This window comes from Ammodytes marinus (genome assembly GCF_949987685.1).
Source record: "Ammodytes marinus genome assembly, chromosome: 8".
Lineage (NCBI taxonomy): Eukaryota > Metazoa > Chordata > Actinopteri > Uranoscopiformes > Ammodytidae > Ammodytes > Ammodytes marinus.
This window is the reverse complement of record NC_137212.1, coordinates 12990757-13015368: the sequence shown is the minus strand read 5'-3', so window position 1 is coordinate 13015368 and position 24612 is coordinate 12990757. Positions and strand designations below refer to the sequence as shown.

General features: G+C 42.2%; 1 protein-coding gene across 2 annotated transcripts in view; it reads right to left on the bottom strand.

Annotated features, from left to right (window-relative positions):
* The window catches only part of ptprsa (protein tyrosine phosphatase receptor type Sa), a 165871-nt gene that overhangs the window by 30426 nt on the left and 110833 nt on the right, over window positions 1–24612 (bottom strand). For both annotated transcript variants that reach the window (XM_080032760.1, XM_080032761.1), the window contains exons 12-21: window positions 23550–23743; window positions 21027–21144; window positions 14130–14723; window positions 13013–13107; window positions 12350–12600; window positions 11756–11843; window positions 10626–10838; window positions 10235–10392; window positions 8367–8482; window positions 374–471 (exon numbers count right to left, since the gene is read on the bottom strand). In XM_080032760.1, the coding sequence (XP_079888886.1) occupies window positions 374–471; window positions 8367–8482; window positions 10235–10392; window positions 10626–10838; window positions 11756–11843; window positions 12350–12600; window positions 13013–13107; window positions 14130–14723; window positions 21027–21144; window positions 23550–23743 (1925 nt within the window). The remainder of the gene's footprint in view (window positions 1–373; window positions 472–8366; window positions 8483–10234; window positions 10393–10625; window positions 10839–11755; window positions 11844–12349; window positions 12601–13012; window positions 13108–14129; window positions 14724–21026; window positions 21145–23549; window positions 23744–24612) is intronic.

Here is a 24612-nt window from a genome sequence, read left to right as displayed (position 1 = left end):
ATGGTGTACGACTGGATGCATTACAGTAGAGTGATTCTTTTACTCTGACACGAATTTGAGGAAATTGCATTCGGGAGTTCTGAAGCTTCCACAACCCACCAAGGGAAATTTTTATATAATTGAAAACGACAATTGCCTTGCTTTGCCATGTTGGGGAAATAAGTGGCTGAGAACAACTCGGTATTCCGTAATTGCTCAAGCCCCAGCAGCTACAGCATTGTCAACAAGCAGAGAAGAAAAGGACTTGTGAAAAAAAAAACAGCCACTTCGCCCTGGGGGAAAAGAAAGGACTCTTATGTCCCCTTCCAATGAAAACCCCAATCAGACAGAAATCAATACTCTGAAAGAAACTTTGACCTGTTGGCCCACTCACTTCATATTCCTGGGAGAGCTTGAGGTTATCGTTGGCCTTGAGGAGCTCTGTGTGTTCGGCCAGCTCGGAGATAGGGATGGGAGGGTGATTCATCATACCTGTCCGTCAGATGTTTGAGAGAGAAATTTCACACAGGAGAAAGAAAGTTCATTAGTACAGGATAGAGAGAGAGAGAGAGGACTCAAGTTCAGAAACTTTAAGAATGATACAAAAACACACGTTATGGAGTGAGAGTGTGTTGCTCACATAAAAAAAAATGGGAAGTTGGGTATTAGTGGTGAGGAAGCTTGTGCAGAACATGGTGAATGTCATACAGAGCAGAGAATGGTGTTGATTGGTGATTTTACATAGGCACTTGATTGGACCAGGCCAGAGCTCAAAAACAGCTGGGTTTGCCGCACAGGGCTGATTATGATTATTTGCTAAAAAGAAGCTGCATTGTAACTTACACCCACAGACCAAATTGTATTCATTCCTACAATGGTCAGGATGCAGACAGCAAGATGAACACATTGGAACAATGTTGCTGAGTGTTGCAACAACAAAAAAACAGATCGATTACATCTCAACTATTTCAATAACTCGGGAAATAAACTGAAAATTACACAAGAGGAAAAAGGTAAGGTGTTGATGGCGGAATAACAGACATTAGACGCGACAACTCTTTTTACTCTTTGAATTGATTGAATGCGAAATATGACAAATAATCCCTTTTACTCCTTATTGAAGATTTTCAAAAGCCATATTTGCTTTCACCATGGCTGCTGTCAACAGAGATCACCGGATCACTGATTTGGTGGGAAAAAACTTTTACATTTTAAGGATGTTTTTCAGTTGAAGCAGATCTACATTATTCAAGCTGAATTATTGTTTGGGTTTCTTGTAAACTATACATGAATTAATATATATTACCAAACCGACACATACACTTTATATTACTTCCAGCACCATCCTCAATTAAAAAGAACCATGGGTGAAGAGCTTTGAAACAGTCTTCCAATGGACCTGACCTAACATATCCCTCAGGCCGGCTTCTTCTAGTGTTTTCCCAAATCTGTAATGCTCCTGTTGTGCTGTGTTGTTAGCATGATGACAATTATGACTGTAACCTTTATAAGATGGCGCTTATTTTAGAACAGAGCCCTGACCTGGGGGCTCATGGGAAGGGTGGTGGGGAGGGGAATAAGGAGGTTTAGGGGTGTGAGTGATGTTGAGTGACAAAGTGAGCTGCTCCATTCCATTCCAGCCAGCCAGCCAGCCAGCGCCAAGTCAAGCAAGCAAGCTGCTGTTTCTACCCTTTCCCTTTCACAGAGGACATCGGCTCTAAGAAGAACACCCCTTACCTTCCACAATCGCAAAAAAAAGGTAAAAGAGGTGCATGTCCAATACGTTCTCCTCCAAATTCCTTTTTCCATGTTTCCTTAGACATTTCCAGAAAGAACTATCTTTTCAATTGGATGGGGACATTTATTTTTCTTGGCTGGCTCTAGTTTCCACTGAATATTGTGTTGCTACTGCTACAATATTATCAGCACTGCAGTGCACTCCAGTCACTAATCCATTTAGGAGCATAATGTTGAGGCCATGTAATGGAATATGGGGCAGCCATAGATTATGCCGCTGTCCCTGCATGTGGACCGGCAATACTTAAATGCTTTTATGTTTTTATTAAGAGGCCTCTTTCCCTGCCGAGTTACAAGGTCAAAAGTCAACTAAATGTTGAAATCTTCTCACAAAAAAATAAGTTATGGAGGCTTAATTGGGCGTGCAAATCAGCATAATCACATTAGGCATCCCTCATTTTCCCTCTCTCACAATGCTAAATACCCCTCCAATGTCAAAGGGGTCAACAATGTTTAGGCGGCTTTTGTTTGCACTTAAAAGAGGGAGCCTGACCCGTTGTGCTGACAGTCTTCATTAGTAATGGTAATTTACTTTACACTGAGAGAACAATGCAGCAGTGTCAAACACATGAAGACTCACAAAGATTACAATGCATACTGTATATGAGACAAATGGGGATGACACTGGACGCTGTGACATCCCCCGGAAAATGAACGGACACACTGCATTAACAGCCAACTTGACAAGAGATGTGCAACAAATACCCATATCGCTTTTAATGGATCATTTAAATGATGCCTATGTTGATTTTTTTTCTTCTTTTCAACACATTTAAATAAAATAAAATAAAATGAATTTGTAAGGTAATGGGAGAACCCTATTTGGTCAAAACTGTGTGTGTATTTATTCATAAGTGATGAAGCACAGACATCGAGGTAGCACCACTTCAGAATAAGAAGGAGCTATTAATAACTCCAAGTGTGAGGATTCATTGAGATTGCCATTAAGGAAAAACAGGAAATATTCAAATAATTTTTGTTCTTAGGACAAATGAGTTCATTGCACCGGATTTATTCTCTTACTCAGTATGTCATGTACACACTGCATGGCACATTGCTGTGTTTATCCAAGAAAATATTCACTTTCAAAGCTATGCCTATGCGTTGATCAGCACTCCAGCAAAGTCACTCAAGGACCAATTGTTGTTTTTCCCTACCCCCACTCCTAAGCTCTCATACTTCTCTTCAACACAACCCACGGCTTTTTCCTATCCACGCACAAGATCGCCCATTTATTTGTCACTGTAATCAACAGCATGATCAATGAACACAGCAAAACAAACTAGCGTCTAATTACACATCTCCCGATCCGCAGTCGATGCGCCCAGAAATATAATGATTCTTTTTGATAAGCCAAAGCAGTCAGGCTCCAAAAGCCTATTTATGCTCTTGTGTATTTCCATATAAAAGGGAAGAAGTCTGTCCGTGGGTAAGCAAAGAAAAAAGAAAAGGAGGGAGAGGAAAAACAGAAACTCGGCTTTTCTCTGGGAGAAATCCTTTTGCAGAGAGCGGGTAGAGAGGGGGGTAATCAAATGTCGAGCCATTGTATGCCACCGCTTTAATTAATTCTACTCGTTATCTCTGAGTACAGAAAATACCCCTTTACTTCAAAATGGAAATGGAGCAGTGGTGGTGAAGGAGGTGCAGACAGGAGAAGGGGGGACAACAACAAGGAGGTGAAGAAGGGAGGAAGAGAATAACAGGGATAAAAGATATTGTACTCCTGTAAAAAAAAAGAAAAAAAAGACCTCTAAAACCATCTCTACATCAGCAGGAGTGTTTCGCACAGGTTATTTATGCATGGGGGATTAATGCACAGCCAACAGCCCAAGTGAATATTGTGACTGACATCCAATTAAAGAAAAAAAGGAAGAACAAAGAACAACCCAGTATACCAATAGAAACCACATCAAAATAATTAGTGCTGGAATTTTGCTGCATAATGGGAAAAAACAAACAAATGCAAATTATGTATTTGTAAATGGAGAGGCAAGCGGTGCTAGGAAAAAAAAAGATAAGGAAAGCTGGTACGCAAATGCTGAAAGCATAGAGACTAACTTTCATAGTTAAAATCTGCTTCACTCTGAGGACTGCTTAGACCAGAATCTGTAAAGAACAGCAAACATAAGGGAAATGGTTTCAAAAAGGCTGCAATGCAACAGAAAAGGTTAAATGGAAAAAATAAATCAGAAGAATGTGCAAAATGATAAAAGGCCCAGATGTAATACACAAAGGCAATAGTACATTTAGTTTTCACAAACAGTTTTACCATCTGTAAACTCAGGCCCTTCTTATGTTGGCCTGGATGACATATTTGAGGCCAGACTGCCCCCCACACACACACACACACACACACACACACACACACACACACACACACACACACACACACACACACACACACACACACACACACACACACACACACACACACACACACACACACACACACACACACACACACACACACACACACACACACACACACACACACACACACACACACACACACTCACACACACACACACACACACACGAAAAAATAGGACAAACATCATCAGATCAGCTACAGTCCTCCTCAGGATTGGACTATTTAGCCATGGGCATCCGCCTCTGATGCCTTCAGCCCCTTCAGACAGGACACATATTAAGGGTCATAGAGATCAGGGATAAGAGAAATTGATTTGCTCGGCCCATTGACAGGAATGAGACAGAGAAAGGGGGAAAAAACAGCTTATGTTTCCTGGTGAAAAGTAGCTCTGAACGTCTCCTTTGTCTGCAGCTTTGTGCCGAGGCATTGGGAGTGAAAGGTGTGGAAAAGTATGTACATTTTTGGTTGACAGCCGTGGAGCCATGAGCTGATGGGAGTCAAAGCTCTCAGGAGCGCGGTGGAGGTTCAAAGTCTTATCTGCTCCAAAGGGTTGAAGGGTCCTCTTGAGGCCGCAGCCAGCAATACTAAGTTTGTGTAGAATCAAGTCTCCTCATTTTGTTCCAGCAGAAGAAAAAAAAATGCCCCGTGTGACTACATTAACTGGACATATGGCTGAGATGTACCTGGACTGTAATGCCTCCAAACCTGTCCATCAAGTGGAGGCGAATAAATATTGCCAGGGCTGAAAGCTGAAATCAGATCACCAGGGTCTCTCCGTGATGAGAAAGGATCTGTTCACCCAGAAGAGCAGAGGTGATCCGTAGAAAACAAATACTGTTTTTCCAGAGCAAGAAGTGGAAAATGGAAAGCAAGAAGATCTGACTTGAAATACTACTAAAATAATATTGTTTTTCTAATAAAAAATCTCCAACCTCAAACACCTCTGTGATAATGTAAGAAAGCAGTTAGGACATTAGTGAGAAATCAAAAAGCCTTTAATAGGAAAAAAAACTAACACGAGTAGGATGTATATCAGCCTTTAAACAGCGCTCAATTCTGCTAAATAACAGTTGCCAAACTGAGTTTTGCTGGGTTTACCTAGCACTGATGTTAAAGTGAGGGGGCACCAGTCCAATGGCACCACATGAGTGAGGAGAGATGAAGACATCAAACGTCCCCCTCTCCCTAATTGATTGGAGACAATGACTAATTAAACCTAGCAGGGGGTTCTCTGATCCACTGTCTCCAGACGTCATTCATCACAGCAGGAGGGAGGTACGAGTGTGTCTGATTATGTATAAGTCTGTGCTGTGTGTTTATGTTTGTGTTTGTGTGTGTGTGGGTTTCAACTGTGCTCAGAGGAGGAGGGCACGGTTGCTGCAGTCGTTGCCGTAGTCTGGAGAATCAAGTATTGCTGATGCAAGCGAGTGAACGGCTGTACTGTAGACGGTGGGCTTTCAAAAAGTGTGCGAGGCTGTCTGCAAGAAACAGTTTGACTTTCAACGTGCTCGTATGTGGAAGTAACTTCTGACAAAATCATGGGGGCGTGAAGTGCCAAACGCAAAGCTGTATCTGAACGGGGGGGAAGAGAAACACAGATGGTGATGGCATAAATAGAAGATATATCAGAGATGTGTAGAAGACTCAACCCAGAAAAGAAAAACCTAAAAAGAAAACAGTGAGTACTTATAGTTCAGGGGGGCGGGAGGGGGCTGAGTTGGAAATAGACAGTAGATATCCACTGAGTCGTGCTAATTCATTACTTTGGCCCCATTTGACAATTAAACCCCGGGCACCAATAGCGATAATGACAAAACGAGCCACTCTGCGCCCAAAGGAGGTATGGCTAGTCACTGTGAGGCTGTCACATGACCTACAGGCTTTAAAGTACACACACACACACACACACACACACACACACACACACACACACACACACACACACACACACACTCGCCTATCTTTGCCAATGGGAAGCCTAATCAAAAGCATATTTTTTGTTCCCCGGCAACAAGGGGTCACTGAGCACACATTGCCGATGTGGCATATGCTCCCTTGTGTTGGGGGGCCTTGGATAAGTGCACTGGGAGTATGCTCATTTGAACAATGGTCGCTATTAGCTGATGGGGATGTTCACAAATGCTCACCGGCCCACTTAATTGGGCTAAAATGTCCATTCAAATTAAATTCCCTGGGTGCAGAGATAACGACGTCGCCCAATCCTGCGGAAACATCAGGAAAGGCTGTCGATTGAGAATGCTTTTCATATAAAACGAGAGGTCACAGCATGTATTGGTGAGTGTTATCTATAGGAGAGCGCGAGAGACTGTAACAATAGTTTACTATTATTTAAGAGAGAGAAGAGGACAGTCGAGTGCATGGTGGAACATGCTGGAAGTCAGACGGACAACTGGCATTGTACATTATAAGCCTGTCCTTACAGAACCACTAATAAGACTCCAATGGATACCAAGCAAGATAAAGATGAGGAGAGTAGATTGAACCATTACATTTCTGTGCACAAGTGGGTTTGTGCATCTCCTTTTATCCGCACATCCGTCTTCTCAGATGAAAAGAAGTAACCCACCCCCCAAGATACAAACTCAGGCAGCATAACTGAGCTCCCAAAGAAGCCCAAGAGAAAATGCTCTGTTTTGAAATCTGAGCTCTTTTTGATGGCGCAGAGAGTGGCTGTGGATGACAGATGGATAGCTGAGAGACAACTAGAGAGGAGACAGGAAGGCAGGAGGGGAAAAGAGAAAATAAACAAGGGAATGCATAGAAAAAGGGGGGATGTGTTTATTCCGCCTCTGAAGGATTTACTCCCTTTTCTGCCATTCACTTGGACAGGTGGGAACAATTGCATTTGAAAAACAGTGCAAGTTCCACAAAATGCAGGACTCAGTCGTCTGCCAAATAAACAGCCTGAAGAGAGAATACCATCAAACGAGCTAGTGGAAGACCCACACCGCCATGCTAGAGGGTTAAACTACCTGAGACAGCAATCACAAATGGTTTGCCTTTCTTTCAGTGGAAACTCTAACCTGGCAGAATGAGAGGTTTCTAAAACTGTAACACAGGCCAAACATGCCACTCGTGCGTACATGTTAACAATTTCTTCACGTCAATGCTGGTAATTAAGCAACGGGGACTTAACTCATCTGAATAAAAGAAACATAAAAAAGCCAACATGGTTACACTTAAGACCAGTAATAACTAACTGTAGATGCCATCATCAGATGCATAAATTACAGCGACATACAGAACAGAAAGACAGACACATAGATAATGGGGCAGGATGAAGATGGAGAAGCTTCAGAGAATTAGAGTGGGATAGAATGTCTTCTCTTGTTAACACCAGGCTTAAGCTCGGATCAACACCAGACGGAAAGCGAGACAAATAAAAAGGGGAAACGGGTTAAAAAGCCAGGAGAACTTCCAAACAGGATTGGGTTCTAACATAATAAACATTAAATTCAAAAACAGACATCATTTTCCATCCATTTGTTATTCATGAAGGGCTAATTGTTACGATGAGACACGACAAACACATACACATGGCTTGCAGGTAGTTATGAAGGCACATAATGTCAAACAGAATGATGTGGGAGCACTTCATGGACGTTCACATTTCACTTTTCAGTTGCATCATTTGTGAATGGTTAATCACTGTGTAGGCTGTTTGCACGTGTGTGCCAATGTCCTAATATCCAGTCACTACAAATGTAAAATATTCGTAAATGTTATCGTTATTTTTCCGAAACAACTTTGGCATATTATTTTCAAATGAATCCCATATGCGCCTAAATCATAAAGCAATAGCATTGTACAACTGTGTCCAGTGTGTTCAAAATATATAGGCAGTCCCTACTCAGTACAATGTTTTATGTACATCAATAGTTGTAGAAAAATACCCAAGCTGTAAAATACCACAGTTTCCTTATGGGTGAGGTTGTGTAAGTAAGGCACATCTGTTTAGAAAGGCTTACAGGCTGTCACATCTTAAGCTAGATGAGTAAACTTCCTTCTTCACACCTTAGATATTGTCAGTGAAAAGTGAAATATTTAATAATCTTTAATATCTAATGTAAGGCTTATTTTGACAATTTTGGCCAAACACATTCCATACACAGTAAATTGGTTTAACACTACCTATGCATATTTTCATTCATTATCCACTTTTTGTCTTCAGTGTTTGTGCTGTGTGTCCCTCCTGTACCTTGAGTTTGGAAGTTGATGCGTCTCATCTCCACAGGGTCTGTAGGGTGGTGGGGTGTAATGTCTGCATTGTTCAGCAGACACTTTGTGCGTGGCTCGGACTCTTTTCTTTTGCGGCTGGAGAGTAAGACAAACAAAGTGTAGAAAGAGGGATAGACGTACAACAAAAACAACAGGATAGCAATTAATAACTGAATAACTTAGTGAGCAATAACTAGTGTGCTGAGAAACGTTTCAAGTACGCCAACTTCTCCTTCACCCTCACTAATTAAAGGCATTTTTTTTTTGCTGAGGCAGGCCTTTTGTCCTCCCTTGTAAAATGCAATAAAGTACAACTAAACCTTACCTGTCAGGTTTGCTGCTTCCAGAGAAAGCAATAGGAGTCAAATAAATATATAAAGATGTCAAAAACACAACACACAAGGAGAAAGGGGAGAAGGGGGGAGGCAAGAAGAGAGATAAATCAATAGAGAGCAGTTTAAAATTCACAGGGGTTGTTGCTAGGCTCGCAAAAAAATGCGAGGTAAAGGTCATTAGCATTTGGAGGAGGTGTGTGCATGCGCGTGCATGTTTGCACATGTCGCCATGTGTGAGAACCAGGGATTATTCAATAAAATGTGCAAGTAAGCGCATACATTCGCTATCCCGTGTCCGTGTGTCTATGTACAGGTATGTGTGGGTGCTAATGTGTGTGCACAGGGATGCAGATACAGATGGGGAAAGGGAATGTCAGGGCCAAGGGCAGAACTGGAGAACACTATTCACCAGGGATAGATGGATGGGGAGATGGGATAGCAAGGGGGAGAAAAAGAGAAGAGAGAAAAAAAGAGAGATCCAAGGAGAGATGTTACTCTCCCTAACCACCAAGACCCATATACTGTAAGGTAAGGGCAGACAGTTGGGGATCATCTGACAGTAGCAAGCTGCGCTGATGTTGCTAACACCAGCCCTGCCCCCCCTCCTTCCCCCCCAAAGTGATTCAGTGATTTTCCCTGGCATGTGGTGTGACCTCTATCACCACTGTTCAGCTGGGACTTGTAGTCACTGAGACTAAAAGCCAGAACTAACTGTAAAACAAGGGGGACATATTGACTGTGTACATATGTTCCAGGATGCTGACAAATAGTACATTCATTTAAAACTTGTTAAAGGAAGGAAACTGCTGCCTGTAAGATTCTTACATCATTAAGCAGAGATTAAATTACACAATTATTAAAACCTCAAATTCTAAACTAATTGTGGTTAAAATGACAATAAGTAACATGGGAAACATTTAAATAATATATTTATGGACTATTCTTTACCAAATTAACAGTTATTATTTCAAATGTTTTTTCTTCAAATACATATGTATCAGACATCTCTTGATTTGTAGATTGTTCCATTCTTAGTCCAGTTATTGAGCACCATCTCAAATAATCTCCTTCTTTCTCCATTCTCCAACCCCCTCACTTTCCACAACCAACTTTTTCACAAAAAAATAAGCTATTTTATATTTACATGCAACACCATTGTGGGGCATTGAATATTATGCTCTGATGAATATAAAATAAGCCCCTCTATTTCAACATGCTCCCCTTACATGCGATTACTTCCCAATAGCCCAATTCTACAGAAACACTGTAACAGGTTCAACATCAAATGACAAGAACATCATCATAGTGTGTTGCTGGGTAAGAAAAAAATATATAATAATAATTTGAAAAGATTGAACGATCGGATTCAAATGTCTATGCCTGAATGGTATTTTTTCTATCATTTGAATTTGAACGGCGTTATTTAACACAATACAGTCCACATGCAAGTCAGAATGCACACTAAGCATTCAAAATAATAATAATTAGAAAAAAAAATCACAATCCAACTCACTTTTTATACAGAAGGATGGCAATGACGATGCAGATGATGAAGACCACAGCCAACACTGGGCCCACCACCCATATGAGTCCATCACCGGTCTCTACTGGCTCCACCCCAATCTCGGGAGTGATCACTGTGTCGGTATAAGGGCTGGTGGCAAACATTTTCTGAACAGCAAAAAAATCAGGTTAGATGTTAACATAGCATATGAGACCCAATCCTGCTGGTAACATGATTGAGCATGCAAGAGATTTAATGTGTCATACTGTATGGAATGTGAAGCCCACTGAGGCAAATGTCTCTTTGTGATATTGGGCTAAACAAATAAAACTGATTTGATTTGAATAAACCCACTCTATTTTTCTTTACCCAACTGAACTGGGCTGAGCTAGTTACTCACCCCAGCGGTGGTATTGAGCTCAGCCAGCAGGAAGAAGACATACTCCTGGCCTGGTTCTAGAGGCTTGTTCTCACAGCTGCTGTGGCCATGGTCAGAGCCCACCGTGAAGGAGGTGGGCAGGTGCTTGAAGCAGGCTGTGATGTAGGGACTCCTCTGGTCCAGCTGAGCCAGCTGACGGCGTGAACGACGTTTTGGGGTCACCTCCCGCAACAGCTGATTGATGCAAATAGTAAACTTTTTTTTTTTTTTTGCATCCTTGTTTCTTTTCTGCAGTTTCCAAAACATGAGCCTACAATATCCACAACTCTGAGCAAATTAATCTGAGATAATAATGTTTTGTGATGCTCTCAAAGGTTTGTTTTGACCATATAAAAAGAAGGCCACAGTAGTAAAATGCTTTCAGGGATACACACACATTCATATTTTGCCACCAGTATGTTTGACTATTCCAAATTTTGAGAATATATTTATATAAGGTATGGTCAATACTATAATGAAACCACCGACCCCGCTGATGAATATTTTGTAACTTGGCAGTATTACAGGTTATTACATTTAGCCAATAAATAAATCGATTGCGGATTTAAGTGACCATTACAGTAAAAGAACATGATCCCTTTCAGTGAAGTGACTGAGACCACAGAAAGAAAAAAAAACTGTATGTGTAACTGGAACCTTAGATTTAAAAGGCTGCCAACTGTCTGGCAAGGTTCCATGTAGCCCTCTCATTCATTTTCAACTGCAGACCGAGGCGGGCATGCAGCAGTGAGAATGTGTATAATCCCAAATCCAATAGGGATGGTTACTGTTGATCTGGCGCCCAAGGTGACCCCAGGCTATGGGAAGAGTGGGACAAGACTGTGTAATTCCCTTTTTTGCATGCTTGGGGGGGATGAATTAGGTTAGCCGTGATTTACTTACATTTGTGATGTGTGTTTCCATGTCTGATACATTGTGTGTACAATACAATTTCCCTAGCACATGCGAATGTTAATAATAACGCAAATGTGACTTCGGAATCCCTCCCTAGAACATATTTGCTAGTCGAGGGAAATGAGGACAGTCTCTTTTTTTTCTTTATTACCTAGTGCACCCAATTAACCTGAACCTTTGCTTTAAAAAGATCTTACCTCTTCCATGTCCATCTCATCCGGGTTCTTCAGATTTTTGACAGTTACTGAAGTCCTCTTAAGTGGGACCACAACCACATAGAAGTTCCTGGAAACACAGCACCAAAGCAAATGACCAATAAAATAAAAACAAATCTGTTTTGATATTGTATGGCATTTAAAGCTGGGGTATGTGATTTCTGATTGGTCAACGTTAACATGAGCTGTACACTTTGACCAATCAGAGCGAGGCTCCGATTCTCTGTTCTTATTGGCTGTTGGGACTGTCCATTCACTTTGGCACAACGTTGTTGGTGTAGAGCGTGTCAGGGAGGGACCATAGGGATCAAGTGGAGCGGTTGAGGTATTTGGATTCGAATCTCTATCCCAACTGCCACTTTTTCCCCAAATCCTCCACCCCAGCTTTAAGGTGACGGTAAATTATATTGACACTTCAATACTTGCAAGGGGTTAAGCAATGAACAACAAAACAGAAATCCGTTACACCCATCCCATTTCAAAACGTGAGTTTTTACTCCATATCGCAAATCTGATCTCAATCGCATCTCAAGACTTAAACCGTGTGAAAGCCATCTTTCGGCACGCTCTACTCACTTGACGTCTTTGTGATCGACCGGTGGGAAGGACATGATGGGCATGTTGTCAGGCTCGGCGTAGATGTCCAGCTTGGGTTTCTTGACCAGGATGAACGGTGCAGTCCTGGCAACCACCCGGTGTCTCTGCCCACCGTCCATGCTCTCCTGGCATGTCACCCTGAACTCATAGGTGTTGTTGTGCTTTAGCCCAGTCACTAGCACCCTCATCTGCCTGGCATCCACATCCATCTTATGACGGTTGTACTCAATCTAGAGTTCAATAGGAGGCCCACAAGTTGAATCGATAATTAAGGGATACCATAAGAGTATAGTCATTGATAATCAATACACTAATGATTTCATATATACGTGGATGGGCAGGTAAGGAGGCAGATTTAGGAAGGAACAAATGCAGGTAAGAATGCATGTGCATTTGATCACAAATGAAGGAATGGTCATTTTGAAAATGATAATGAATGGGAACTGAACATTGCATTGAAATATTCAAATGCATACAAACATTTCACAATTGTAAAATCAAGCTATTGTCACTTAAAAACAAAAACAAATGAAAATGAGTTGGGCATTTCAGAATGGGACTTTAATAATGTCTTTATATTAAAATGTAACTTCTCCCTCAACTTGTAATTGAATGAATGTTTTTGCTCCATATTAAACTCACCGTGCATTTGTATGGAGACCTGCTTTCAGAAAACTTCCATCCAAGGACCACTGTGGTCTTAGTGGCCCACTTGACAGTGAAATTCTTTGGAACATCTGTTGAATCGACAAATTGAAGGAAAGGGAAAAAAAAAACAAGACAGTGTGAATTGAACATATACAAAGACCAAAAAAAGAAAAACAATAGAAGAACCTTTGGTTATAAAAAAATAAAAAGTGGTTGTTCCCCTGCAACGCTCCTCTGGGTTGGAGAGTGATTGTAATGGTGAGCTGTGATTGGCTGTGAGAAGGGCAACGCCATTGGTTAAGACAAACAGCACGTAAGACTCATGGATGACAAACCCGTGGGACACAAAGGGGCACCCACTGGCTAGCTATCGTAGGCAGTGCCAACTCGCCTCACCACAGTCTTTGAACCCATGACCACTTGAGGATTAAAAATTGACCCAATGAGGTCACAAGGCCAACTACTATTGAGTCTGGGTTGGCACTGCTAACGTGCTGCCAGGCGGGCATAGAGACAGACCCAAAACACAGCATGCCAACAGTCCTCAGCAGTGCATCTGGGGGATGCCATGCCACAAGCTGCCCCGTAAAGAGCAGGGGAAGGGGGAACTAGGAGAAGAAGGGGTTAGGGAGCGAGGTAAAATCTTAAACAAACCCAAATCCAAAACCAAAATAAAGAACCAAAATCATCTTTCAGGAATCTAAAGAATAGTCCAAACATACTATTGGAGTGACCGGATTTAACTGAGTGTCCTACCTTGTTGGAAAACTGGGGATGTGAGATGGCATTAGCTGTGTGTGAGTGTGCTTGGGTTGCAAGGAAGACTGACAGGAGTGTCTCACCAAACAGCACTTACCTTGACATTCTAGGCTGCTTTCCTCTTTCTCAAAATGACTGACTATTAACTTACTGACTTGGGGTTTACCTTACTTGGGTTAGTGAAGTGAGTTTCCCACAGCAAACAATTTCATTATCAATCTTTTCTCTTTCTTGAGGAGTAGAGATGGTTGAAGGAGGGGTTGGGGCATTTTTCTTTTTTTGTGTTGTTACAGACAACTGGTTTTGGCCAATTTCCAACCCCCTGTCTGCGAAAGAAACGGGTAAGCCCTACCTGTTGGATCAAACGCCACCGTCCGATACTGGATAGGCGGGCTGTAGGGCCCCGGACCTACACTGGTGTGTGCACGTATTTTCACATCGTACGCTGAGTTGGGTTTGAGGCTGTTGAGTACATAGCTGGACAGGCCGGGGGGCAAGCGGAGCTCCTGTGGTGCTCCTCCGGTACCGGCTTCCTTATAGGCCAAAGTGTACTCTGTGATTAACCCGTTCCTCTCCGCCAGCACGGGGGGAGACCAGGAGAGCTGCACTGAGCAGCATGTCACGTTGGAGCCCTCGTCAATTTGAGGGTATCCCCCCGGTGAATTCTCAGGCACATTGAGTTCTACCAAGGCCTCTTCCCCAAAGCCCCCCCTGCTCTTGGCTGAGATTTTAAAGAGATAAATGGCCCCCCGGTGAATGTTGACCACAGAGTACTCTCGTTCTCGGGGAGAAAATTCCAGCGTGGCCAAGGGAGAGACATCTTTGCGGCCAAACTGCAGCCGGAAACCCTGCAGGTCCATGCCATTGGTCAGGTCTGGAGGGTCCCAGCGAACCACAGCTGATGTGTCTGAGTCCTGAGCCACTGACAGGTAGGGTTGACCGGGCACTGTACAAAAAGACAACAAAAAAAACAAATCTGAGTTTCTGTGATTGCAGAGACATGTAAATGTGCAGTATATTCTTAAAGTGATTAATGTACTATACGCGTAGATGTTGACCACAAACGGAATGGACACAAGGAAGACACAAGAACTACTACAGCAGCTGTATTAAAGAAACAATAAGTGCTCATCTCACTTTTTTAAATAAATATCATTAGTTTGTTAAAGAAAAACACACAAAAACATTTTTTTGGTTCCTATGCAAAACGGTTGATAATGAGCGTGAGTATTTTAACAAGTGCATTCAGTTGATGCACACTTTTTCAGTGCTTTGGCTAAATCATAAAAGGCATTGAAGCCAGAGCACTGTCGCCACTTATACCTACAGTATACTACAGATTACAGAATCTACTTTTAACGTAATCATTTTCATTTCCACCATTTCTTTCAGATAACACCCACCCAAACAGAGTCAGGTCGTGATGCATGAAGATGTGGGATATCCTTAGTGCCTCTTGAGTGGTCGCTGGACCCATTTTCCTTTCATGAGACGTGTTCGATACAACCAAAAATCCTTTCTGTACTGCAAAGCACCACTAAAAAGTTAAGCAGAGACACAGTGCCTCTCTCAGCTGTAGGAGTCATCACTTGTTGTAAAATGGATGATCTACGCTTGGGGTCTAGACACCATTCTTCAGAGCGGCCCAGTTTTGCTGCTCTTATGGATGACACACGTCTCATCTTTACTCTCCTTTTAAGGCCCCATCAGTGTGATAGAGGCAGCAGCAGTGATGGGAAGCCTTCAGTTCTCGAGTTGCCATTGAAGCTTTGTGAGAGATGAGTGTGGCTGATTCGTGCTTGAGCCCCATATCTCTGTAAATAGACTCTATCTTGATTTGCTCATCTACGTCCTTCCTTTCTCAGAAATACAAGGCAATGGTGGGACAGATAACTGGCAAATATAGGAGAGGTTACAATTGCAGACATATACACTGTTAGTGATATACTCAATCACTCAGTAACTATCTTATTTTTGTAATAAAAGAGCACACGAGTGGATATATAAGAGAGGTTAAATAATATATAGCAGGTAACACTGTCAGTTTGTTTACCATTATTTAATATCATGAATCTACTTGAGAATGAGAGACCAGTAGTGAGAAGGGGTTGGCTTTATCAGTTTATATTTCTGTTTAAAAAAAAGCTTGCCAACTGGGTCGGCAAACTGGGTCGGCAGCAAATTGCTTGGTCCTGGCAGTGAGAGCTTTCTCAGCATAAATTAAAAGCGCTGAATAAGCTGAATACAAATGATTAACTGTAGTTTAATGTGCAATGTACATTTCGACATTGTCTTGAGCCCCCTGAATTATGGATACACTTGCCTTATTCATCTCTATGACTCCATAGTTGGTTCCCTCCCTTACACTGTACAACTTTTTCCTTTTTCATATCATTTGTGTCTTGTGTACATCTGCTTGTGTGTTTGTCTTTATGCGCAGTGGGTATTGCACATTCATCTGTGTATGTGTGTGATTGCATAGGCCTGGGTTTGCAGCCAGCTCCTGCTCCTATATCACCATTCCACCTGCACACAAAGCTATTTGGCTTGTTGCCCGGTATGGACTTAAAGTAATTTGGAGAAAGCTAGCATCAGTCTGAGGCAAAAGCACTCCATCTCAGTGGAATTGTTTCATTGTGCGTGTGCGTGTGTGTACATGTCCCTAGATACAGTAGATATTGCTGTACCTAGATGCAAGTCTTAATGTGCACGCACACAGTAACAACACACACACACACACACACACACACACACACACATACACACAGCTATCCACTCTACACAGCCCCTCCCTCTGCTTGTATTATTCATTTCCGTTTGCTAATAGTCTTGTGTCTGAGGGCTGTTGCTGAAGGAAGACGAGGGCTGGTAGGTGGATGGTGGCTAGTCAGCTGAGCCTTTGCCGGTAATGGAAAGGCGGGGGAGTGCTGGGCGAGACGAATGCACCTAATACACTTCGGCTACATACTATAGCTCAACTTGGTGTCATTTAAAAGCCCAGCGCGCCTTCATGCTCACAGCTCATCAAGGAAATAGAATCAGAGATAATGATCCTTTGAGGACTTTGGTGTGCGTCTTTGCTTTGCTTCCAGTCCACAAGAGGCTACCGCATGTATCCATTACAGCCTTTTTGGCCCCCGAAACAGTATCATTATTTGTACATTTAAAAGAGTGGCATATTGCACACCGGGGAGAGAAGGATCACGGGTACTGAGCCAGCAGATTGGTGTTGGGAGGAGGTGTGTGTGTGTGTGTGTGTGTGTGTGTGTGTGTGTGTGTGTGTGTGTGTGTGTGTGGCTATAGGGAGATGAGAGAGAGAACAAGGGCATGGAGAGGGGAAGAAAAATGAGTGAATGAGATGATAAAGGTGACTGGGGACAAGGAGCAATCTGCTGCAAAGAATGCCCAAACGGGATATGAGGAGGCAGAATTGTTTGTGTGTGTGTGTGTGTGTGTGTGTGTGTGTGTGTGTGTGCACTTTAGTGTCCATGAGTAATTCTGGGGTTCTTGGACACCTTGATTGTCCCTCTCGGCCTCTCCTCAGTGTTCAGCTCTCTGCCCGCTAACACTTTATTCTTTCCCCATCTCTTCACTTCTCCTCTTACACACTGCCCATTCCCCCTTTCATTCCCTCCCCTATTCCACCCTCCCTCCCTGCTTCTCTCTCTCTCTCTATGTCCATGTCAGGGTCGACCCTGGTTCAATCCCTCCTTCTGCGCCTCCTGGCACGTTTCCCATCAGGCCACAGTATTAACAGCTTGCTTTTGACACTCACTCAGCCTGATTGAGAAAGGGGCGATCAAGGCTTTCTTCTCATTTCCTCTCGCCACACAAGTGCCCTCTCACGACCTACGTACTGTATAGTCACAAACAAATATATGACTTTCATGCTTGTCTGCAAATGAAATTGTGCACATGTATGCACCTTTTAATCTTCCCCCGGGATGTAAGGTTCTCCTGTTTTGAGATGCTCTTTTTCACAAGAGTAAAGAAAACGAATAACCCTCCACTGATTAACCTGTGGCCTGCTTACGGTGACTTAAATTATCATGGGGCATGTGGGAGTGTGGGCTGTTTTTTAACCTTAAAGGTCATGACAAATCTATCACTCTCCCATCATCTTTGTTTCACTCTGCATTTAATTTAGTCTGCTCACTGGAGGAATGTGTGTGTGTGTGTGGCAGGGGTTCGTGGAAGGGAGTAATTGGTAAGGTAGGAAATGTCATGGAGTCAAATCTGCAACAAATTCCACATGGCCCATTTGGGGTGCAAAGCAAGAGAGAAAGAGAGAGGGCTAAGAAAAGAAAAAGAAAAAAAGAGAGCCATTGTGCTGATGTTTTCTCACTGGATCAAATAACAATCAGGAAGTAACTAAACATGCAATGGTGTTTTCAGAGCTAATGTTTTGTGTCTCTTTCCGACACAATCTTTTGTCAACGAAGACCTCCATTTCCTCAAAGCAAGGTTCGGAAGGTATGATTCATTAAAAATAGTCTTTTTAAACCTGGCTTTTATTCAGCACACAAAGATGCAACAGTTGAAATGAAGGCTAACTAGATATTAAAGGGGCAGGGCATCCTACTAATGTCTTTAGTGCCTGTCTAACTACAGTGTGACTGAGTTCATTTGTGTCTGTATCCACTCTTAAATTATTAATGAATAAAGAAAACCACTTCACATACTTACAAATGGCACTTCCAAATATAATTGCATTCAAGTGTCCATCACTGTAAACCTTACATCATTATCCAGTGGTGCAACGTGATAGACAGTAACACTTAAAAATAAAAATAAATAGCACACAATCATCAACATTAATAAAGAAATGTATATATTTCATGACTTCTGTGTTTTCTTCTTTCATTTTACACTATTCAGCTGGGGGTTGAAAAGGAAAGCTTTGAATAAACCCATTCCAAAAACTAACTTACTTCTTTTAAATAGAGAACCCTATATGTTTTCCAATTTGAACTTGGACAAGAATAGGAGATGAAAAATAAAAGGACAAAGGATGGCAGAATAACACTTTCCGACGCAAACACTTAAATCTTTTGTCATCGAAGACCTCGGTTTCCCCAAAGCAAGGTTGGGAAGGTATGATTCATAAAAAATAGTCTTTTTAAACCTGTCTTTTATTCCACACACAAAGATAGCCACAGGAACATTTTTTATTTGCTTGGACTCACGCATAGGTAGACCGTTTTTCTTGTTTTGATGAAAATAGCTTACTATCGTTGTGTATCGACATTTAGGTAGCACGTAAACATATTCTATTTTTTCCAAGATGTTTTATATCGATGCCCCTTGTCAGGCCTTATGTTTCCTAAAAAAAAAAACAACAACACTGTGAAATCATAGTTTCTGAAGGCAATTACTTAGGTTAAGTACATGCTTGTCTGGGATGATTGTAAGATCTGTTGCACAATTTACGTGGGTTTGTGTGCGTCTTAAAGTTGCATGAAAAAGCATCACACTTTTAAAGTCTTCCAGTTTACAAGTGAGTTTAAACAAGCACAGAGGACCAACACATATGTGTTTTTATGTGGAACACAACGATCAATACATTATACTGTATACTGTATGCCTGGGTAAAAAAATGACACATGTATAGACCAATTTTTGGGATGGATTCCATAAAGGACCTTGTCAGAATGTTGCACATATTTCACATTTAAATCAGATGTGATCAGAGTATGTATGCGTGTAAAAGTGAATTCAAATGCACAGCTTGTAAGAAGGGCATGTTGGGGCACTGTCTAGTATGAGACTGGTCTGTCATATTTGTTCCTGTTGTATTTCAGCGCAGAAATGCTCTAACACTGTCCACTAAGGCTCAGGTTGTTCTGGAGAAAACTGAACTTAAACTTTATGCAAAAAAATTGGGCATCTTGCTGAAAAGTAAGCAATTTTTTTTAAATAAAGAAAAAAATACTTTTTGTTCCATGCCTTATGCCTTCATCCGTAAAAAATCCACAGTATTTCAGAAATCCCAGAACCAGCGGGAATCCTGCAATTCATAAGCCCACGCTAACATCCCTTAGAACAAGAAGGACAACCACTTCACCTCCGAAAAACAAGGCTCCTGAGTGTGTGTTGACTTCTCCCCAGCTCTCACCCCTTCCCCTCTTCTATTTATCTTGGCCCCCTGGCACGAACCATTTCTTTATACTTCAATAATAGAAAAAGCATTTCCCCTCTGAGTATTCCCCTCTGAGGGACAGACGGAGTGCGCTAGACTGGCACATCAGTCATCCAGCCCTGGCAGGAGGCTGGAGAGTGACAGCACTCACTCAAGCCCCATGGCAGTGTGGCACAACCCGACACCTGTAACGCACACGCCTGTCATGATCCGGGGAAATATGCCTTGGCCTTGTGTGTGTTGGGTTGTGAGAATTTGTTGTGTGTACATTGGTGAATGCAATGTATGCCACAGTGTGGAGCTGCATATCCTGTGTGTATGTAGGCCAGTGTGCGGTATGTATGCAGTTGTGTATAAATTGACTCCCTGAAGCTTTCCAAAGCTGACGGGCGCAGATGCTCACACACAAAAGGACTCTCCTATCTTGGCTCGATGCCTGAAATTTTCTCTCAAAGAAGGCTTTCACACTGTCAGGCAGCCAGCGCCACAGGTTTAGATCATGTTCAAGGTAACTTAGCTGTTGGCTTTTTTAACAAGCTCAAGTGGTGCGGTTAAAATGGTGTGTCTACGGCTGCTAACAAGAGGAAAAAATCGAGGACGCCAAGGCTTTGTAGTGTGCGGGCTTTAGCCTCCAGTATTTTATCCTTAAAGCCTAAAGCCTGGGTCCCAATAGAGGTTTTCAAGCTGTCATAATCTGTACCTCACACCACCTACTAGATCTTAAAAATCTGTATATAGTCTTAGCACCCAGGTTCAAACTGCTTTGAAAGAAGCAAACATCAAGTCAACACTGAGCTGTTCTTGAAACCAGACACCATACCTCAGAGTAGCTCATTTGGAAAATAATCTTGATTCTAAAGACTTTAACTAAAAAGCATGTATTTCAGCAAAAAAAGGGCACCATAAAGTTGCACTCAATTTAATGTTTGTATTTTTTTTCATATCTTTCTAATTGTTTTGGCCTATCAGTGAACTGGATGAGCATGAAGGGAAACATATCAGCAAAATGTACTATACTGAAAACAAATATGCTGCCAGTGCCTTCATTGTGGCATGAACAAATGTGTATAGACACAAACCAACAGCCTACTGATAAATCCTTGTACTGACCTGCCCCTTTGGTCACCACCAGTTTGGATTTGCTCCGGGCTCCATCCCCCTTGGTGGTGTAGGCTGCTACGGTGATAGAGTAAGTGGTGTCTGGCTTTAGTCCTCCAATGACCATTTCCTATGGGATATAGGGAAGAGACAGGAACAGGAACAGGAAATTGTCAACATGTGCCTTGAATTGTTGACGATTTTACGCCCTCCCCCCCTTCATGCAGCTCAAACTGTTTTATGCATAATGTTAATCTTAGTGTTTCCAGGTGGTCTTTATTAATGTTCACGAGGCATGCACTAAATGTAACACTACCTTCCCGTGTGATGGAATACCATTCCATTAAGTAAATCCTTAAAGTTGCCAGTGTGGAAGAGGGACATTAGGTATGTAAATGGAAGCTCTCCCCCCCACAATTCCAATCAGCAACTTAACATAGTTCTAAATGCATGCTGAATACATCCTGTCCAGTCACTAGCAGTTTTTACCTCAGCCATTAAGTTTCCTTGAGTCCTCTTCAAAGAGAGGTTTCCGATCAATTCTAATGAATCTTTCAACAGAGCAGTTTTGAACGAATGCAGAAGGAGGTTTTTAACAGGCTGGTTGGCAGCGGGATGGAAGAGGTCAATAAAGGTAAATGAGCCATAAGTACTGTCTTGCACTTGAGATGGTATTCACGTAATGCAGATGTTCTGGGGTTTGAAATCTGGGTTCAAAATAAGGGTAGAATTGGTTGAAGAACTAAATCTGCAGTCGTGAATGATCATCAAATATGGGATGAGGATTCTAGTCCCCAAAAAGTTTGTGAATTGATGACATCACAGTAATTCTAGGGCACCACATAGAAAAGGGAATAGAATGGCAAAAAGAAAGAAGCAAAACAATGCAAAAAAAATAAAATTAAATACACACACCACGACAGCACAAGACAAAACACACCGTTTCAAAACACAGCATGGCACACATTGTATTACCGTTCCAGGCACAGTGGGCAGTGGATATTGCATCAGCCACCATTTTCTAGAACCAAGCAATACGAGTTTGTCCTTTTTTCCTTAGTGGCTTATAGAGATAGAGGTTACCCGGCTTAACAGCTGTGGAGAAACCTCCGGGCCACTTTGTCATCCAAACGTATTGAATAAAGATCGGAGGGCTTGTGTACATTGTGAATCCAACCAGGTTGATGCAATACCCACTGTATACACCCTTTCAGCTAACACAAAGCACTCAGGCGATCTTCGTACTCACATATTCAGCCGTATCGTCCGTTTCCCACTAACCCAACCCCACCGCCAAAGAGGAGAGTGCAGGAGAGAAAGTGTGTGTGTTTTTTTTTAAAGAAAGACAGAGAGAAGAAAGGAAAGAAATAGGATTGTGAGAGACGGAGGCATTAGAGGTTCAGGAGCAGAGGGTTGGTATCAGAAATAGGTCACTGTTTTTGTAAGGTCAGGAGAAAAGAGAAGCTGATCTCAAGCCTATGTTATGAGGAGCAGCTGAAACAAGGCTGAACGTTGTGATGTTTAACCATGTTACTGTGCAGCTATCAATAAGCCACCTCATTAAAACATTGGTAGCTGCAGCCAAAAGTGACATCAAGCATGTTCAGTGATGAGGTCATTTCTGAATATAGTAAAAGTGCAATAAAGAAATATATTTTGTTTGGCATTCTGCTGGATCCTATGATTTTATTTTTTAGGTGATGCTGGTGACATTTGGACTGCATGGATCCTCCTTATTCATGTGCAGAAAAACAATGCAATCTGGATTCATTCATTCCACATACAACCGTTTAGAATTGCATTGCAACAGCAATGTTTTTTGTGTTGTTTACCCTACAGAGCTATGATTTCCATTTGGATGATTGCTACTGTGCAGAAAATAGTTTCACTTTGGCAAGATTCCTCCAACATTATGTTGATTTTTTGTAAAAAAATAAATACAATTCTAGCTGTCAGAGGAGGCTCAGTTTTGGTCAAATGTTTTCATGACAATTTTACTTTTGCCCCCCAGACGCAGAATACTATAATCAGTATTTTCTTGAAATCCTTGTGTTTGATACAAGCACTGCACACAATCAGACATTTCAAGGCAAATGTTGCCATAAAGCACTGGTCTAGACATTCCTAATAAAAGCCACAGTGGACAAGATGAGTGAAGCTTTGATTATAGTTCTTGTTGTCGGCTGAAGGCAAAACTAATATTACAGCCATATGAAATGAAATCCAAGAGGGAAGAGCACCCGCATCGCCTCCCATACTCCTGCAATATTTGCAAAGTCACAACAGCGAAGATAAAGTACACACTTTGCAGTCTGGCTGAGAAGGAAAGTTGAGCAACGCTTCTTTGAAATTTCCACTGGGATTTTAATCACGCATCACTCTAACAGTTCGGTTTTTATACTGCTTAATTGGTAATGCTGTTTGAAAAAAAAGAAAGGCATTCATAGGCAGAGCCAGGCATATTTGGTGGGATTTACAGTTTATTTGCATGGCACAAGTGATGAATGTTATAAGGAAACTGTGAGGGGGTTATACCTGGGCATCAGCGAGCATGACGTCCTTGATGAGGGGCAGGCCCCGGGACTCGCCATTTTCCACACGTACATAGTGAACCTGGTAGCCACGGATCTGACCGTGTTGCCTGCCGGGGATGAGGGAGCGCCACATCACCTTCAGCGCTGTGGAGTTGAGGACCTCAACCTCCACCTTCCTTGGAGGAGCCCCAGGAACTGTGGATGACAAGACAAAAGCTCAAAAATCCAAACCGCTTTGGAACCGTTATATCCATATATGATGCACGTAAATATCTCCAGGTATTTCCAGGTACAAGTGGAAATGTGGAATAAGTGCATGTTCCGCATTCAACAAGTGCAATAAACACACAGGCCTGTATGCGTCCCTCCCTCTCCTCCGTAGTTTTTCTTCTTGCCTCTTATTGGTTGTGTGTCTGGTCCTTTTTCAGGTCTAAATGAAGGACAGGAGGATGTGTAGCCCAGGTCCAATGTGGTGACAGCTGAAGTTCAACTTCGCCCTGGATCCATTTATGGGTTGTAAAGCCCCCTGAGGCAAATTGTGATTTGTGATAAAGGCCTATATAAATAAAACCTAGCTGACACACCACCCGACTGACTCCTGACTCCTACACCATTTTCAATACGTTTCTGCCGTGTATGTCTGCCATCAGTGAGAAGCTCTCAGTCATAATGACAGATGCTTATGGAAGGCGTTGCTTCTAGGTCTTTCTAAGTGCCATGTACTGGCCCCTTTGTGAGATGGATGTGTCATTAATAGAACCCTCCCACTAAAACTGCTTCCATTTGCTCTTCCACAAACACTTCAAGTACCCTAAATCACAACCCCATTTCCCCCCATCTTCCCTTAGCTTCATGCGCCAGTCTTGTTTATTAGCAAAATCTTTTCTACCTTTTAGCCCCGGCTCTTATTTCTTTACCTGTCACTTCTCTGTCAGACGTAATATTCAGAAATGACATCAGAAAATGAGTAACAGCTAATGTAAGTCGCTGGGGCTTTTAATCCATTCAAATCCTGATATAAGTGTCTTTTAAAACAGGTATAGGTTAGGAATTTAAGCTTTTCT